At 39.4% G+C, this 18,043-nt stretch overlaps 7 protein-coding genes across 7 annotated transcripts; 3 read left to right on the top strand and 4 right to left on the bottom strand. All coding sequences in view use genetic code 12, as the record gives it.

The window, feature by feature from the left end:
- Window positions 1-62: 62 nt before the first annotated feature.
- Window positions 63-732, bottom strand: SMD3 (mRNA splicing protein). Its single transcript, XM_064916875.1, has one exon. It carries the CDS (start codon window positions 674-676, stop codon window positions 356-358), a length of 321 nt encoding a protein of 106 aa, XP_064774948.1. The 5' UTR covers window positions 677-732; the 3' UTR covers window positions 63-355.
- Window positions 733-1,101: 369 nt separating this feature from the next.
- ZCF20 (Zcf20p) lies at window positions 1,102-4,651 on the top strand. Its single transcript, XM_064916874.1, has one exon. The coding sequence runs from the start codon at window positions 1,285-1,287 to the stop codon at window positions 4,594-4,596; it is 3,312 nt and encodes a 1,103-aa protein (XP_064774947.1). The 5' UTR covers window positions 1,102-1,284; the 3' UTR covers window positions 4,597-4,651.
- A 338-nt stretch (window positions 4,652-4,989) lies between these two features.
- RJT20DRAFT_126943 (uncharacterized protein) lies at window positions 4,990-6,901 on the top strand. Its single transcript, XM_064916873.1, has one exon. The coding sequence runs from the start codon at window positions 5,097-5,099 to the stop codon at window positions 6,858-6,860; it is 1,764 nt and encodes a 587-aa protein (XP_064774946.1). The 5' UTR covers window positions 4,990-5,096; the 3' UTR covers window positions 6,861-6,901.
- A 57-nt stretch (window positions 6,902-6,958) lies between these two features.
- On the bottom strand, window positions 6,959-7,816 carry FYV5 (Fyv5p). The gene has a single exon (XM_064919802.1). It carries the CDS (start codon window positions 7,715-7,717, stop codon window positions 7,058-7,060), a length of 660 nt encoding a protein of 219 aa, XP_064774945.1. The 5' UTR covers window positions 7,718-7,816; the 3' UTR covers window positions 6,959-7,057.
- RJT20DRAFT_35044 (zinc finger HIT domain-containing protein) lies at window positions 7,817-8,986 on the bottom strand. The gene has a single exon (XM_064919801.1). The coding sequence runs from the start codon at window positions 8,658-8,660 to the stop codon at window positions 7,917-7,919; it is 744 nt and encodes a 247-aa protein (XP_064774944.1). The 5' UTR covers window positions 8,661-8,986; the 3' UTR covers window positions 7,817-7,916.
- A 130-nt stretch (window positions 8,987-9,116) lies between these two features.
- On the top strand, window positions 9,117-10,983 carry RJT20DRAFT_126940 (uncharacterized protein). The gene has a single exon (XM_064916872.1). The coding sequence runs from the start codon at window positions 9,313-9,315 to the stop codon at window positions 10,897-10,899; it is 1,587 nt and encodes a 528-aa protein (XP_064774943.1). The 5' UTR covers window positions 9,117-9,312; the 3' UTR covers window positions 10,900-10,983.
- YBL053 (Ybl053p) lies at window positions 10,955-14,972 on the bottom strand. Its single transcript, XM_064919800.1, has one exon. The coding sequence runs from the start codon at window positions 14,869-14,871 to the stop codon at window positions 11,011-11,013; it is 3,861 nt and encodes a 1,286-aa protein (XP_064774942.1). The 5' UTR covers window positions 14,872-14,972; the 3' UTR covers window positions 10,955-11,010.
- Between the last annotated feature and the right edge of the window lie 3,071 nt (window positions 14,973-18,043).

The raw sequence follows: 18,043 nt of genomic DNA, 5'->3' as shown, positions 1-18,043 counted from the left end.
AATTGTATAGATACAAGAATTAATAATGAGATTTTTCAATATATTTACACTATGATTTAAACAAGTGATAGATTCTATTACCTTTTTCTATACATAATCATGACATGTTAATGAATGCTATAATAACCTGACGGTTCTAGTGTACAATTGGATGAGCAAAGATAACTTAGAGATTTGAAGGGAGACGTATATGTTAACTGTGGTGTGACGAGTACTCTTTACATCAAAAGGTGCACAATGACACCTTATTTCAACACATTCACTATTCTTTATTCTGAATTGAAAAGTTCCATTTCTTACCTGTGCTCCATATCGCTCTTTGAAAGCTTTTTTCCTTGGAACAAATACCTGATGCTTAGTATTTTGCTCTCTTTGGAGGAGGTCCTCTCACAGGAGGTTTTGGTTTATCGCCTGGTTTCATGAAAAACATAGGTGCATTCTTCAATATATCTGGAACTGTAATAAACCGTATCATCGATCCTCTTACAAATACCTGATTCATATAAGAAGTAGCTCCCGTACGGCCTTTTGTTATCACTACATCATACAACGAAAGGTTCATGTTGTCTTCATTTTCCAATAACTTTCCACGGTAAGTATCGCCCGTGGTCAATTCCAATGATATTATATGGCCTTGAGCTTCGTTCAACAAACGAACGGGTATTCCAGCCGACATTGTACAAAGTATCTGTAACTAAAGCACCACTTATGACTCCAAATAACAAATCCATCTATCTTCTTCATTACTTATGATGTCTATTTGATATTTCAGTATGAGAAGGGTAAATGTTATTGGTAACTCGCACGACTTTTAGCTTGATCATGACTTTCACGTGAAAACATTGAAATTGACCTAATATCAGTAGTCAAGTATTCATTTTAATTATGATATTTCTCTACCTAGTAAGTATATTATCGTATTGTACCTTCCTTCCTTCCTCTTACTATTTACCCAGTCTCGATCCAAAATCCTTACCTTTAACACATTATACCCCCAATCATCCTATGTCGGCATCCTGCATACGGTTACGGTAGTAATACCTTCGCAAGCGATCCTCCTCAAGCGATTCACAGCCATTTATCGGATTATACTGATCAGGATATTTAATGTACTGTTCAGTATTGAGAGTACTCTTTGCAGGTGGGAGCGACATAAGTGCATAAAAGTAAGCGGAATTATGGTGGAGACCTTTTCCGAGCTTTAGAACGTTTGTAGGATCAGTTAGTACCACTATTGCTTGAGATATATTTCATTTACTTTCTTCTCACTTAGTAGTAACAGCCATGACACCGACCTCGTCAAATCCGCCCAAGGCCCTGAGGCATCGTAAGAGAGTACCGGTTTCATGCTTGATTTGCAAAAAGAGAAAGGTAAAGTGTGACAAAGTTAAACCAGCGTGTGGTGGGTGTGTTAGAAATGGAGTAGAGCATCTATGTGAATATTTAGAACCTCATTGGAGCCAAGGTGGAGCACCCGGACACGGAAATGGTGTCGAAGCTTCAGCTGATGGTCAAGAAAGCAAAATAAAGAAGGAAAATCAAGGCGATGAATACAACGGCACTTCGATTAGACAAATAGCGATCCCAGTGGAGCAAACTGAAGAATATAGAGTTCTTCGAGCTCAACATGAAAAAATTGTACACTCACAACGAAAGGAGATTGAAGACTTGAAGCGACAGCTCTCTGTTTTACAGCAATTATCTCCGAAGGTTCATGATCCCACTAGTGATGGGTGCAAACCTATAACTATTTTAAGCAAATTAAACAACTCAAGTGTTAAAAATAGAGATAATTTGAACGTCATTAACGATCCTGGCTACTCTGTGCTAGCAAGAACAAATACCAAAGCACACCACATTGATACATATTCATGGATTAACTTAATCAAGTTAGATCCCCAGCTTACCACACTTTGGTTTAAAATCACTAATTTGCAAAAAATCTACCACACGTACAAAATGAACATGTTGAATAATGGCTCAAAGATTAATACAGAATCGTTCTCTTTGGGCAATCTGTCTGTCACAGCTAATCCTCTTTCAAAGAAATCACCGCATAGAATCAACGAGATAGACTTCACTTATTCAATATGCCCAGTAACAAAAGGCAAAGATGGCGAAAAGCTGAGGTGCCCAGTGATCGAATGCGATTTCAACTTCATGACTGAGGACCAGATCACACCTAGTCCCATGCGCCTTCCTTCGCCGGCTCCACTACCAAGAACGACACTTGAAAACCCTAATAATCAAGAAATTATTCCAAATCCCCGTGGAACAGAGCAAGAAAGGTTAGCATACCATGACTTGATTTCCGAGAAGGGTAAAAACTTGCTTATCAAAGTCCAGAACCTTTGGGATTCTACTCTCAATTTGATTCGAGGAAATGAAAAAATCAACTACAAACAACTTTACTTTCTCATAGATTTCTATTTCAATAATTCAGTCTATGACATAGAGTCGAGAGACTTACTTTCTTTCTACAGGTACGAGATTCAAAGTATCATAAAGAAAAACGGGAATGAGATAGCATTAAATCTCTCGAATGATCCACGTCTAAGTCTTAGTGACGAAGAATTATTTGAGCGTCTTAAAATGAAAGGTGTCTACTTGTGCATGCTTGCTTTAGTTATTGAAGAATCCCTAGATATTTTGCGGTCAAAAATTAAATCCGAGCTAGGTGACGATATTAGTCTCAACTTTCAGGCGTTATTCCCAACAGAAATAATCTACCTTGGACTTGGCCCAAAACTGAGTAATATCCTTTTCATTGTTCAAGAATTTGTTACTCACGTCACACGCTTGAAATTCGCCGAATCAGTAAGTCCGTCATTGTGTCTAATGGCTTGCAGTATAACCTTACTTAATAGAGAAATCGCCGAGTATAAGAAGGATGGAGCTACCTCTGACCCAAAGCCTGGTTTCACCACATTATTCACAGTATTATTGAAGACAATATTAAAGGGGGACTCCACCGTGGAGCTTTGGAAGGACCCCGAGCTAATAGTGTTCAAAGACAATCAAGCTAGGAAAAGAAACAAAGAACTAAAGATCCACATGTGTTATATTTGGACCGACCTTGTTCGATTGGCCAACTTGGCAGCGTTTAACTTCGTTCCCCTAATAAAACACTCGGAGAGACTCGATAACTTATTGAGGAAATTATACACTAAGATTGAAGAGGCTGACCTGGTTCTGTACCACCTTAAGTATATCACCACATTAAACACAGACAAACTAGAAGAGTTGACTATAACACTTCATGTACATTATTTAATATCCAGAGTCTCTTCTGCATTAACACATGGAATAATGAAAGTTGGAGACCCCAGATTGACAGTTTCCAATCTTGATGCTTTAATTCGGCAGTGTAATACTTGGCTTGGTGACCCTGGATTGCAGACTTTGCGCCATATAAGAAAATTCGAAGCTACTTCAATCTTGACTTATCTTTCATATTTTATGAAGTATATTCTCCTACTTCAAGGAGAAGAAAATATGGACGAAGAATTAGTAGCATCTTTAGTGCCTGAAATATTCATAAAATATCTAGAGTGTATTAATCAGTTGAGGAAGGTTCTCGTGGAAGAGCCTTCAAGCATTAATTCCCAATATTTATTGCTGGCCGTTACAGAACTCTTAACAAGATTAATTCAAATTATAGTGGCGTTGCTCATGAGAGTTGCAAATGATGACAATACTTTCAGCCAGGAAACGATTTTAAGGAACCAAATGTTGAAGTATTCTGCTTCAAACAATGACAAGGCAATTTCGGAATATGGGATAGGTTTAGAGGATCTCACTAAGACTCGCGTTGTTGATGTAGTAGAAGATTCTGTTAACCTCTTGTCGAACAGTCAATTATTGGACAAGGATAAGTCTGGAAAACTTTCGAAATTATGGAAATTTTACTTGACATTTGTGAAGAATTCCAGGAAAATGACATCAATTAACTACGCCAAAATTCATGCAAATATACCTCAATTCCGGGGCGTGGGGTCTGCATCCGATATAAAGGATTGTCCAGTGATGACAATAAAGCTGACCTCCTCAAGCTCGCCACTTTCGAAAGAAGGAACCAAGGAGTTTACCAGATGTCCTATTTCGCATATTACAACACCGATGGATGATGACAGTAGTACTCCTTCACCTCAGAGTAGTGGAAAGTGTCCAATTGATCATATGAACATGATGCCAGCACGAAAGGTTACTGCAGACTCTAAGAAAAGGAAGTGCCCATTTGACCATACCGCCATCCATAAAAATGCAATTCCACAGACATATAACCAAATGGAGAGCAACATAAGAGGCGAAGAGAAGCTCAGCTATAAAAGACTGCGTACTTCAGAATCAGCTACTCCTACATTCGTGGAAAAGAATGAAAACGAGACAAAAGATCTTTCTCAACCGTTGATCTCGGAAGAAAGCATTGCAGAGATTATAAGACCAGAGGGCTTTCCGGCACCTAATCTTGGCCAATTCGATTTCCAAGCATTCAACGATTTCGATTTCGATTTTTTGCAGAATGAAGCACTTTTGGAACAAATTGAGTTTGGGAATGAGCAAAACGCTGGAAGCATAGAAGGATTTTTCCAATAATGCGTGAGAATATTTAAGGTACACATATTAGATATTGAATAAATTGGACACACAATCTTCAAATTACTGTAAAAAATAGTAAAACTGGAAACTGTCAAAAGACCTAATTATCACTATTCTCTAATTTTATTTTCATTCAAAGTTATGTAGTAACATAAACTCTGATTAACATTCCCCATAATCAGGCTATATAACAATGCGAAACAATACATCTACTTTTTTGCAACCGATTAAAGAAAACAAATATTATTTCGGATCCACCCCCACATCCACTGCAACCTTCCGATGCGATGTTCCGAACAGAACCGTACTCGGAAAACACATGCACCATATCGTGCCTGCACGCTACATGTAATATTTTCAACTTTTTTTTTGAAGAAAATCACGTGCTTCATTTTATAGAGTTCAGTAGTTAACCAGTGGGTCTACATTTTTCTCCAGGAATTCTTTCTTTCCAATAGAAGTGATCTGCCTTTAAGTTAAGCACAAGCAAACTATTGATGTATCAGTTATCTCGTTTGTCTCGTACAGGCCCAACAAAGCTTAGTCGTCGAGCATGGCCGAAAACCGGGAGAGATGGCTTTCTTCCTAGGCCTAGGCATTTACCTATTCAAAGACATACATTTACAACAGCTTCGGCAACGACTTTTCCTCAAAAGACCCCAACTAAATCGAGGTTCAGATATTTCAAAATAGGCTTAGTAATAGGTATTGGAGGTTCTTTTCTTTATGCTACAAATGATACTACAAGACATTTCGTTCAGACTACCGAGAGAGTAAGCGTTGTGACAGTAGCGATGGTCCGGTGTTTTAACTTATACTTGAAAACTCTTCGTAGAGAGTATGAAACACCAGAAGACCGCAATAGGGCTTTGTCTTTAACACACAAAAAGGCTGCAGATATCACTTTAAAAGCTTTAGAGACAAACGGAGGAATATATATTAAGCTTGGGCAACATATAACTGCGCTCACTTATTTATTACCAAGAGAATGGACTGACACGATGCTTCCACTCCAGGATCAGTGCCCACAATCTTCTTTGGCTGAAATCGAGAAGATGTTCATCAGTGATTTGGGAGTTACTATAGACGAAATCTTCAGCGAATTTAACCCGCAGCCTGTTGGTGTAGCGTCTTTGGCACAAGTGCACATAGCGACTTTGAGAGAGAATGGAGAGAAGGTTGCTGTTAAGGTCCAACATCCTTCATTACAAGAATTCGTGCCGCTTGATGTCTATTTGACTAAAACTGTCTTTAATTTGATGTACAAAATCTTTCCGGAATATCCTCTTACGTGGTTGGGTGAAGAGATGCAAAGCTCTATTTTCATTGAGTTAGACTTCACTAACGAAGCCGAAAATGCTCGTAAAACCAACGAATATTTCAAGAATTATCAAAAAGAGACTGCTTTGAGAGTACCGAAAATTGTCTCTGCCCAACCAAGAATATTGATTATGGAATATGTGGGAGGAGCCAGATTAGATAACCTCAAATACTTGAAGGATAACGGCATTTCGCCAGCAGAAGTTTCTTCATGCTTATCTCACGTATTTAATGCCATGATATTTACTCCAGGTGTTGGCTTACATTGTGATCCTCATGGTGGCAATTTGGCGATTAGAAGTGTGCAGAAGTCACACTCTGGTCACAACTTTGAAATTGTCTTATACGACCATGGACTCTATAGAGACATTCCAGTGCAAATGAAGAGAGACTATTCTCATTTCTGGCTTGCTATGTTAGACAACGATATACCCAACATGAAAAAGTATGCTGAAAGATTTGCTGGTATTCAAGGTGAGCAGAAGTTTAAGATCTTTGCTTCTGCTATTACCGGTAGAGCTCCAGAAACCGCTTTGAATTATGATATATCCAAAAATAGAACCGAACAGGAAATAGAGGAGATGCAATATCAGTTACACTCCCAAGAGGGAGTATTGGAAGATTTAATGGATATCTTGAGTACAATGCCTAGAATGGTATTGTTGATCCTCAAAACCAACGATTTGACTAGAAACTTGGACGAAAACCTACAAAACCCGTTGGGCCCGGAAAGAACATTCTTAATTTTGGCAAACTATTGTGCCAAGGTGGTCTATGATGAACAAAATGAAATAATATCCAAAGAGTATAAATCATTTTCTATCAGGAAAATAGCTCACTATTTAAACAATTGGTGGGACTACCAAAAGCGAGTTGGTGAATTGTACTTTTATGATATAATTGTGATGATCAAAAATACCAGGAAGAGACTCTTCCTGTGAAATTACACCCTTTAGTGGCAGTATACCCTGTAAATATATGTATTTGATTCTCTATTAATACAAAAGTTGTGTACTATGCTGAAAATGTGCTATTTTAATGAAAATTGTTATTAGTAGACAAACGAATTAAAATGCTGGATGTGACTGTGTGTTTGCTCAATGTTTAAAGAAAGCTTTCGAGAAAGCTCACTGAGCATCTATTCAAGGTCTTTCTTGATTTTATCTAATAAATTGTTGATTCTTGGGCCCATGAGTGGCTGCCCAGTTCTGGTGGTTTGCGACAACTTCTCCTTTTTTCTCTCTCTTTCCTTTAATTTTCTTTGCATCGTTTCGCGTCTATCTTTAACAGCTTGTAATTGATCTTTCCTGTTTTGTTCCTTTCTCTCTTTGGCTATTCTCGCTCTTTCTGCAAAGTTCAAGGGCTTCTTCTCTTGCTTTCTGGATTCATGAATCACGGGTCTTCTCGAAGGTGCGCTGGACTCTCCTATATCCTCTTCTTCGTCATCGTGATTTCTTTCGTCGTCGCTATCATTTCCGTCCTGTGATCCTTCTTCTTCCCCACCAGTGGTGCTAAGGCCTTCTTTGTCCAACAACTTGAAATAATTTTTTCTCAATCTAGCTCTATGAACCAATGCCTTTTTGATTTCGTGTGATTTAGCCTCACGTCCGAACGGTTGCTTTGCAACAAAACCACCTCTACCGCCTCGTGATCCACCTCTTTCTCCTCTGCCACCACTGTAAGAACCTCTTGGTCCAGAGTAACCACCCCTAGAACCTCCTCTGCTACCACCTCGTCCGCCTCGAGAACCACCTCTTGCACCTCTTCCTCCTCTGCTGATTCCTCTATCAAATGCCATATTGTTTCTTTATATACAATTAATATGGTGTAGGTCTTATTCCTCTTGAAATAAAGGTTGTGAAATATTTAATATCGCTTTATAAAAAAGTTTCTGATGAGCTTCATGATTACATAATAGTGAAGATACAATTTGCCGGAATATTACATAATCATCATCAAAGAATAGAGCTCTCGAAATGGTGTAGCTTTTAGGCGTATTATGAAGAGTCATTATGATCCCAATGGTATTCATGTTCATCTTCCTCGTTGTCTTCCTCGTCCTCATCATCTATGAATTCGTAGTTTCCCTTTTTAATCAAATTCTCAAAATCTCGCCTCTGTTCTGGCGAAAGTGCCTTAAGTAACAATTCCGTAGGTGCACTCTCCACTAATTGCTGCAATTCCTTCTCTTCTTCAGTTGTCAAGGGACGGTCTTCAGAAGATGAAGTAAATTCGTCAATAGCAGAATCACGAAACTTCTCATTAAGCTCATGGATATCTTTGGCACCAAACTTTTTCTCTAGGTTTCTAATTTGTTCTGCCGTAGCCTTTGCAGGGACGTATTTCCATTGGGACGGAGCTCGTGTAGTTTTGGATCTGGCCCTGGAGAAGGCATTGAGCTTGGGCTTGGTTCTTGATTGTTGCTTAGGATTTCCTTTTCCATCTCTTGAATGAGTTGATTCCTCCGAATACTTACTGAGTGTATGAATGAGCTTCTTTTGTTCTTGGACCTGAATTTCTTGTTCTAGAATAGTCAGAGGCTGTTTCAACTCTGTTTCTATGCTGGATTTGAAGAACTGTTCCGAACAAGACTCATGCTTCTTAGACTTATAGCATGCTAAAGAGCAATATAGCACTTGACATTTGGGGCATGTATATTTCGAGGCCGATTCATTGCAGAGACCACAAACAATCTGCTGAGAGGACAGAGAAGATAGATCCTGACCCACTGGTTTGAGCATTGGGGGTGAGTTGGATAAGAAACGCAGGGAACAATCTCTATATATTATTCTTTTCAAGATCTGTTCTTATGATTCTTTTTAATTCACAGCAGAATCAATACAAAAGAAGAAACGATAGGACTATTCAACCAAGTGTCTTGCAACCTTCTTTGTAATATCAATCACAGATCGTGATGTCTAGAAATAAGAAATAGGAAATAAGAAAAGATATAGATATAGATATAGATATATAACCAAGACGAATCACGATATTCCCCCTTCTCTAAGCAAAAGAATCTCTTTTCCTTTTCTCTTTTCCTCTCTTCTCTCTGCTCTCTCTGCTCTCTCTGCTCTCTCTGCTCTCTCTGCTCTCTCGTTCTTCGTGTTTTCCTTCTTATTAAAGTCAATGTCTTCTTTCTCTCTTCGTACACGCGCCGCCTCCTTCTTTTTCCCTCTACAGTATCTTTTGATCTACAGATCTTCTCGTTCTCTTTACTGTGCTCTTCACTTCACGCATTTCCTCATTCCCTTCCTTCTTCTTTTGGTTTCGGAGTATGCACACTTTTCATCACCATTTGTTCGTAATGTTGTAAATCTGATAAATCAACACAACCATAAACAACAGGATTGGTTGTTAGTAAGGCAGTAAGAATACACATGCCGCCACAGAACCATGTCATCAGCTGCTAGTAAGAATAGCAAACAGCCCTACACACAGATACCGCAATCGGATCCAGATAGTGGTGTAGGTTCTCCCCCCTCAGCATCAACACCAACCCCAAAGCCTCCACCACCGTCTCACTTCAACACAGATCACCAGGAACACAATGAAAGCAGCCAAAACGAGCTCAATGACGTCAACGACGACTTCAACATGGATGTCGACCAATTCGAATTACAGGCGATAAATTCCTTCGACTATGAATTGGACATTGTTGAAGATACTGAAGAAGAACCCGAAACGGGCCGTTCTTCCATGAGAATGGCATTCATGAACATGGCCAATTCTATTCTTGGCGCCGGTATCATCGGCCAGCCGTTTGCTTTTCGAAATAGTGGTCTCATTGGTGGCATTATCGTTATGGTATTCCTTACGATGTTAATCGACTGGACTCTAAGGTTGATCGTCATCAATTCACACTTGTCCCAAACAAAATCCTACCAAGACACAGTCAACTACTGCTACGGTAAATATGGCAAGATTCTTTTGCTCTTCGCCATAAGTTCTTTTGCATATGGTGGCTGTATGGCCTTCTGCGTCATCATAGGGGATACCATTCCTCACGTTTTGAAAGCATTTATTCCGAAGTCTGTTTGGGGATCGGAGTCTATCGTTGGATGGCTCTTCAAGCGTAATTCGATTATTGTACTTTTCACCACTTGCATTTCATATCCATTATCCCTTAATAGAGATATCTCGAAATTGGCAAAAGCCTCGGGGTTCGCATTGGTAGGAATGTTGATCATCGTGGTTCTCACTGTAGCAAGGGCTCCATTTGTGGATCCATCTTTGAAAGCCAAATTGACCACGTTAGAATGGACGGTCAACTTCAATATTTTCCAGGGTATTTCAGTTATTTCTTTTGCATTGGTTTGTCACCATAACACCATTCTCATATATCAAAGCATGAAGAACGCGACGTTGAAGAAGTTTGCAAAGTTAACACACATCTCTTGTGGAGTGTCCATGGTTTGCTGTTTGGTGATGGGTATTTGCGGCTTGTTGAACTTCGGCGACAATACCAAGGGTAATATCTTAAACAATTTCAAAAGCGACGATAACTGGATTAACGTTGCAAGATTTTGCTTTGGATTGAACATGCTAACCACATTTCCATTGGAGATCTTTGTCGTCAGGGACGTCCTTAAGGATATAGTGTTGACTGACGAAAGCGGGAGTACGGCAAACCTTGAACTCGATTCGAGACAGCACTTCATCATTACTACAGTACTCGTATTTTCGTCCATGGCTGTTTCCTTATTCACTTGTAATCTAGGCATGATTTTGGAACTCATTGGCGCAACTTCAGCTTCATTGATGGCTTACATTATTCCGCCATTATGCTACCTCAAGCTTTCATGGGACGGCATTGATTATAAGAATGCTGGAAAGCAAGATAAAAGAAAGTTTCTCCTTTGGAAAGCATTTCCCAGCATTACTTGTATAATATTTGGCTTCGCCGTAATGTTCATCTCGTCATTTATGAGCATCCGGACGAGTCTTAAAGATACCTCGGGTGGACACTGTGTGGACGATTAACCGCCTTCAAATTGAAAGTAGTGTCGTTTAAGGTACATATTTGTGTATTTCTTATACAAATTATTTTGGCATTAATTAGAAAGTAAGTTTATCTGAAATATCGAATATAAACTATTCATCTTCATCATCGCTAATTATCAATCTCTTTTTCCGACTTGGGCCTGTTGTGTACGCTTCTTCTATTTCTTCTTCATCTTCTCCTTCTTCGGCACTCAAGTAGTTGGTAACTCCTTCAGTGTAAGAGATATCATCTACTTCGTCTTCCTCATCAGGAATTCGCGATCTCTTGGGTTTGGCCGTAGCATTAATATCGGATTTTTGAGAATCTCCACCAGTTTCTAAAATGGAATTTTGAGAGCTGAACAAAATACTATCTTCAGCCGTTTCTGATGCCTCTCCAAGAGGATCATCCTGCGAAGGAGACGCAGTCTTCGCAGAAATTGTTGAGACTTCTCGTATAGCTTGAGAAACGGATTCAGCTGTTTCTTTGCTTCCTCCTGATTCCAACCTTGCCCATGTTTTTTTGAACTCTGCCAATTGCTGAGCATTAACGATCCCTCCAGAAGCATTCAAGAGTTGTCGCAAACGTTCTTCCCTTTGGAAAAACTCTTCGTCATCGGATTCATCATCAGCCAGGTCAACTCTCTCAGATGATTTAATCTGCTTATCTTTCTCATCATCCGAGTCCACATTGAATGATCTAGGAGGGCGTAGACTTCCTTTCGATTTCTTTTTAGGCGACTTCTGCCTCTTCCAGTCTGATTTCTTTCTTACAGCTTGCCCTTTCTTTAGATTTGAAGATGTATGAGTTCTGCCTTCTAAAGCCCTTTCCATTTCATCTAAATTATCAAGCTCACTACCGTTGTTTCTCCTACTACTTGGGTCAGCTTCAGCAACAAAGGCAATAGATTCATCTTCTTCGTCATCATCATCTTCTCCATCGTCGTAGTTGTAATCTCTTTCGGCGCTTCTTAAGAAGTAGGAAGGTTCTTTGTTATCCTCGAAAATAACTGGCTGCTCTGCATTCCATTTCTTTATCGATTCTAAATCTCTCGAAATCTTTTCAGCAGATATATACCTAGGCAATTCGCATAATTCACTTAAGTTGAAAACTAAATCGAAGCCAATTAACTCCAACATCAATCGCAAATATGAATTTGTGATAATGTAGCGCCTGTTTCTTTCATTGGCAATTAGTTCAACTATGGCATCTTTGTCCAACAATCTGATAGCTAAAATACGGTCTAACTCTTCTATAACCCAATTAGTCAATTCCTGAAGGTCATGTAAATAAAGAGTACTTACCAAGATCTTGAATTTTTCATCGTCAGTAAATTTGTTTATAAACTCTAGTTTCTTTGCAGTTGCCGGTGCTTTATATTCACGTTCCGGTACGATGTACAATTCACCTGTAGCCAAATATGTCTTCAACAGAGCATCTTCAAATCTCGGAAACAAAATTTCGATAGGATTTGGGAACCTTTCCAAAGCAACCTTAAACTTCTTCATGAAATATGTAATGAACTCGTCCACACTCTTTCTTATACTTGTGGCAATTGGTAGGAAGTCTCTCAATTTGTGCAATATTTGCATGAAATCCAACCGATACAAGCCAGTGAAATCTTTCCGGATGACGAATAGTCTGTGGAAGAATACAAGGCATCGCTTGATTTCTTCATGAGATAAGTCCTCATATCTGGACAAGTATTCGATATACGTTGAAACAGTAGCAGTATGGAAAAATCTCACCTCTGTCGCTTTGAAATCTAACTGTCTCTCTCTTGTAACTTCACTAACTCTTTTGTCGAGATCTTCGTTGTCAGAACCTTCTATTTGATCTCTCAAAGAGTCCTCTGTATTCTTATCAAGATCATTTACTCTTGGCATGTTTCGTTTGGACATTTTTCTTTTTGTTTGAATGTATAATTTAATATCCTCTTTTGCGAAGTTTTCGAACGATTTGAGCATAATGTGAACCATCGATATAGTTACTTTTAGATAATCAGGCGAGTGTTTCGATGCTGTCTGAGGAATATGCACAAGAATATTCAAGAAATCATTGAAAGAAAAGAGCTTTCTTATGATACCTTCTGCCAATTCCCGATCAATCTCATCTTGTGTATTTTCACTATCGTCAAATGCTCTCTCTCTCGCAAACACGGAGTTGGAAATTAGAAGTAATTCCATGAAACATATCATAGCCACATGTAATGAGTTCCAATTTCTGCTTGTGAACGAGTCTCTGAAGTATCCAATTAGCAAAATGAAATTGATTTCACTTAGGCCTGCTCCAATTGATCCAAAATCAAGCTTGTCGTCATCGTCTTGAATGGGATGCAAATTCTTAGATTTTGAAGCATAAAGTAAATTCTTCTCCCGCTTATATTGGAAAAACCATGCAATGGTCATAAAAAATGTAGCTGCTTCATATTCTCTTTGCAAAACAGATTCAGAGTTACCTGTGAAAATAGATGCAACTGATTCAATTAGATTATTAAAACACCCACCGGCGAGGAACAGTTCTACAAATTCGTGTAGGATGCTAGCACCACTATCATGCAAATATACGGATCCCGTAGAGGTGGTATACTCGTCAGAGTCGTATTTGAAAGCCATTCGATTCTTCCATTGCTTCGATTTGTCAAGCCTATCCATTGTATGCTCAGCGTTAATCAATGCTTCTTGGCCAGACACTACATACGACGTAGAATCACTTCCTCTGATCGAAAGCAACGAACCAAAGCGACCATGCCTGCTTGATAGACTTTGGGTTTGGCCATTTTTCCTCTTCGATTCTTGCTTGAGCAAATCCTGCAACTGCATTCCAGCAGTAGTTGAAACGGACTTCAAAGGTTGGGAAGCATTATTTGGATTGTTGATTTCAGTAGGAGCCCGGAATTCCTTTATTTTCAAGATATCAATAGGATCTACACCTTTGAGAATTAAATGAGTACATTCCAAACAAGTTGGACCAAGGAATTCCTTATCAAATTCTGTTCCAATATTACTTGAGATTGTCAATAGAAGGGTCAAAACTTTATTCCTGTTGAATGCAGCAATTGTGGAATTGAGCGAAATATCGTCCAATGATACTCCTTCGGGCATATTGTCTGACACAACTACAGACTTATGATTCTTCATGGATATGGAAGAGCTTGGTGGTTCGATGTATAAGATGTTCCTGAAAAAGAAGAGGACCAACCGAAGAATGGCATTGTCTCTTGGTTCACGATCAAGTTTTTCTTTGGAAATCGTAGGTAAAACCAATCGTATGACGGCCTTTAAAGTTTGTCCCTTATTATAAGTGAGAATTGCCTTTTTATACTTTAGTTGCGCTTTCTTAACATCGTAGTAAAGCAATTTTTGATTATTTGACAGATCTGCTATCAAGTCAACTGACCAAGTCAACAAAACAAGTAGCTCCAAACTGGCTAACATTATCTTTTCCGTTATCCGTTTATTCCTTATATCCTGTTTCTTCTTGTTCTGAGACTCCCATTGACAAAGTATTACAATCAAATCATTTATTAACAACCCCGAGTCAGCACAAGCCAAAGCCACTTCGTAACTATGGTTTTTGTCATCTACAGACTTGATCCATCTTTTCAAATCTTTCAAGCACGCAAGTGCATCATGCCCTAACTTATATGGTGGAGGGGTCAAATTGGAAGTATGATCTGGACCACCCAATGCTGACACCAAGACAGAGATGTGTGCCCTCAAGAGTTTCAGAGTTTGGGTTTCGTTTGGTCTTAACGTCGCCGTCATGGTGGCAATTCTATCCTCCTGTTCTTCCTCGTACGTCTCACTACCATTACTATCGTCATACTCTTCAACTGCGTTTTCCTTAGAAGATATTTTGTCATTTCTTTGTTCCTCCTCTTCGTCAAAAACTATAAAATCTTGTAGTTCTTCATCAGCGGCATCGTAATATGTATTCTCGAGTTCAGTATCGGAGACGCTCATTGCCATTAGTGAAATCCACACTCTTGACCTGAAGACTCCAGCTCTTCATTTGGAATGCAAGTTAAATTGTATTCATAAACAACGCGTCCCAAAAGGATTTTTACAGTGCTATGTCAAAAACGCCAAAACGCGGCAGAAATATTTGGTGTGGGATTACTTAACAAAATGACACAACCAAGGACTGTCCATTTGTATCCATTTGGAAAGCTTTATTGAGTACAGGAACTAAAAACAGATTTGCGATGGTTTGACGTACCACTATGTTTAGTGTTGCCCAAGTTCGTTTTGGTAATTTGCTGGTGTTCACAGTCCCCAAACGGGCAGAGATGTTGAATTATGCATTTACTAGTGAGTGGTTGTCTGGCTTTTCGGCTAACTGCAGTAGGTGATACTTCGCAAATTGTCTCATGTATCCTTGATGGTAACCGGAACAATCCAGTCAATTGGCGTGTGAAAGTTCTCCTTGCATGTTGTTGGATCCCTAAGTATATCATCTGGCTGTACACCTTTTTTTTAGTGAGAGTCGTAGTTTTCTATTATTTCGGTTTCGTTCTATCATCTTCAGAATTTTATGAATAATATTGCAAGCTGTAAAATATCGTAAAATATACTCATTGTGCCAATTGTAAATAGGAATACGGTAAGAGCCCGTATTTTCAAGTCATGTAGCACTTTTATGTGGAAACAGAAAACTCACTGGTCAATACGAAAGGTTATATCTGGAGATTTACGAGCCGTTATTGCACGAGAACTCCTGATCCTCGGAAAACCTTGATTTTAGACTAAATACTATTGGATATTTGACTCGTAATCCTAAGAAGCGTGACTTAAAGGCGGAAACAGTTACTCAATTAACAAAGAAGATTCATTGAGGCACACACCAGCAACTCTTGCGTCCATAGCCACCGACGTTGAAACTTAGTTGATATGGTTGCCAACAAAAACGACCATACCGGGATTCTCCATAATCTTTTCCCATATCTTTATTGTCTCACATCAATCATCTGCTTGCATTCATGGATAGTATCTACATACGCATTTGCCAAGATCCAATATTGTGGTACCTTGTTAGTCTAGATCACTTCAGTAACCAGAATACTCCCTAGACTTGTAGGATCAAGGGTTGGGCATCTGCACATCGCTCCAAATCTTGTATGGCAGTGTGTGTGATATTTGGTCTGTACGAGATCAGCTCCTGCAAGGAATTGCCCCAAAATCGCAGCTTCAGAACAGAAATGTCAGTGCATACGGAGCACAAAACATATCACTTCTCGAGGAGGAAGGTAAATGAACGATTGTTCATTGTCTTGTTTTAAACATTCAGTTACATCTATAGCTGACACAGTCGCTGGAGTTACTGGAGTGTTTGACACTCAGGAGAAGTTTCTAGTTCTCCGAAAGCCACCAACAAATTCGTAATGTGAACATCCGCCTGTAGCCAAATCACCTTCCCAATAGGGCACTTGGCGGTATTAATTAAACATAGGTAATTTCAGCATACGCGATGTATATTCGTTAACTATATCAAGCTATAAAACAGACATGGTGGTTTAAAACCCGAAGTGCAGGTCGTTGTGCAAGGTACATCGATTGAGATAATTTCAATAAATGCATGAATATATTCACCGAAGCGCTTGGTGGATGATCCATTGGCAAGGAATAATTTGGCAACCATAATTCCTTGCGGCGTTTGACAGGAGCCGTTAGGAGAATATAAATTGTGAGCCCACCATTCGTTCCTCTGATTGTAAGCAAACAAGATGTGCTGGGTGCAATCTTCTCTGATGCGTGGGATTTCGCCTTCTTCTATGTTGTTGCAGATGTCGTTTATAACTTTGACTTGTTCCGAATCGGAGGGTAGCACCCGGTATACCAAAGAGGCAATTTAGGACTCCGATGGAATTTTGGCAACAGGCAAAGTCCATGGCGAGAGAGCGAAGCCGGCCTACCACCAGTAGCATCTCAGTCGGTGTGAACAACGAAGGTCTAGTCACCATAACTACAGTAAACGATGCTTAGAACAACTCCAAATTGCATCCACTTGCGTATATGTAAAACCGTGAATTATAAAATACTGCGAAGATAATGCAAGGGTTCCTTTTTTCTGTAGTGAAAAGTTCTCAAAGAGGCACTGTACGTAGACAATGAATGTGGGAGGTGTTATTTGAAGACCCAGTACCTTGAGTAGATGAAACTATGATGCAAATATAAAAAAAAATAAGACAGCATGTCCCGGAGTAGCAGGACTTCGGAAGCACAAATGGAATTATTGCGAATATTATCGACCAATGTGGTCATTTTGGGACTTGATGCTTACCGCTTCGTAAATGAGACTTGTCTGACTCGAATACATTCTCAAGCCCTTAGTTTACTATTGTTAAAATTGCATGTGAAAATAAATTGAGATTCGCCTCAAAGGTAAAATTTGATGATGAGCCAACTTGGCACCAGTTTTACCAAACTATTGCCCAAGACCCCCCGAGGTCATCTCGTCCAAATTTCATAACTTCGAAGTTTCCATGATAGCTCCCAAGAATATTTTACAGCTCAAGGACTAAACAATCGATAGAAGCTTGTCCTGACAAAGACCCGTAGAACAACAATAATATTTTGTAATATTTCGGTGGACTGTATGTATGACGTCTGTCTATATGTATATGTATATGTATTAATGAGTGCGAGAACGACTCAAGTTGATATAGAATATATATAGAGCCCTGTAGTCTGTCAAACAGAGGGTCTCCCTGATTTTTGTACAGTATACATACAATTGCCGTAATTGCATTGTAGTCACAGACTTGCTTCTAGACTACGATTTCACTGTAAGCACCAACAGTGTCCTCGTCCTGTACCAGTGCAGATTTGGCGGGCTCAAGAGAATAGCCGCGCAGCTCTTTCCGAGACGTAAGTGAAAATCTGAGGTTCCAAGTAATCAGCATAAAGAAGAGGTGTAATCCTGACGTTTGGTATCTCTGTCCTCGAAGTAGCCTGAAGTTAGCGAACGAAAACCTTTTATTAAGGTTTTTTTTATATATCTGCTGTATTTTCCTGTCCCCCCCCCCACCCCCCCCCACTATTATCTCCACGGCACTTGCCCACGGAAACACTTTTTTCTCCATCACGATTCTAAGCCGTATTTCTCCACACTACACCGGCAGCAAGACAGTGAACACTGAGA

Source organism: Scheffersomyces xylosifermentans (genome assembly GCF_036884685.1).
Source record: "Scheffersomyces xylosifermentans strain CBS 12540 chromosome Unknown RJT20scaffold_3, whole genome shotgun sequence".
In the NCBI taxonomy this organism is placed as follows: domain Eukaryota; kingdom Fungi; phylum Ascomycota; class Pichiomycetes; order Serinales; family Debaryomycetaceae; genus Scheffersomyces; species Scheffersomyces xylosifermentans.
This window is presented reverse-complemented; position numbering and strand designations above follow the sequence as displayed.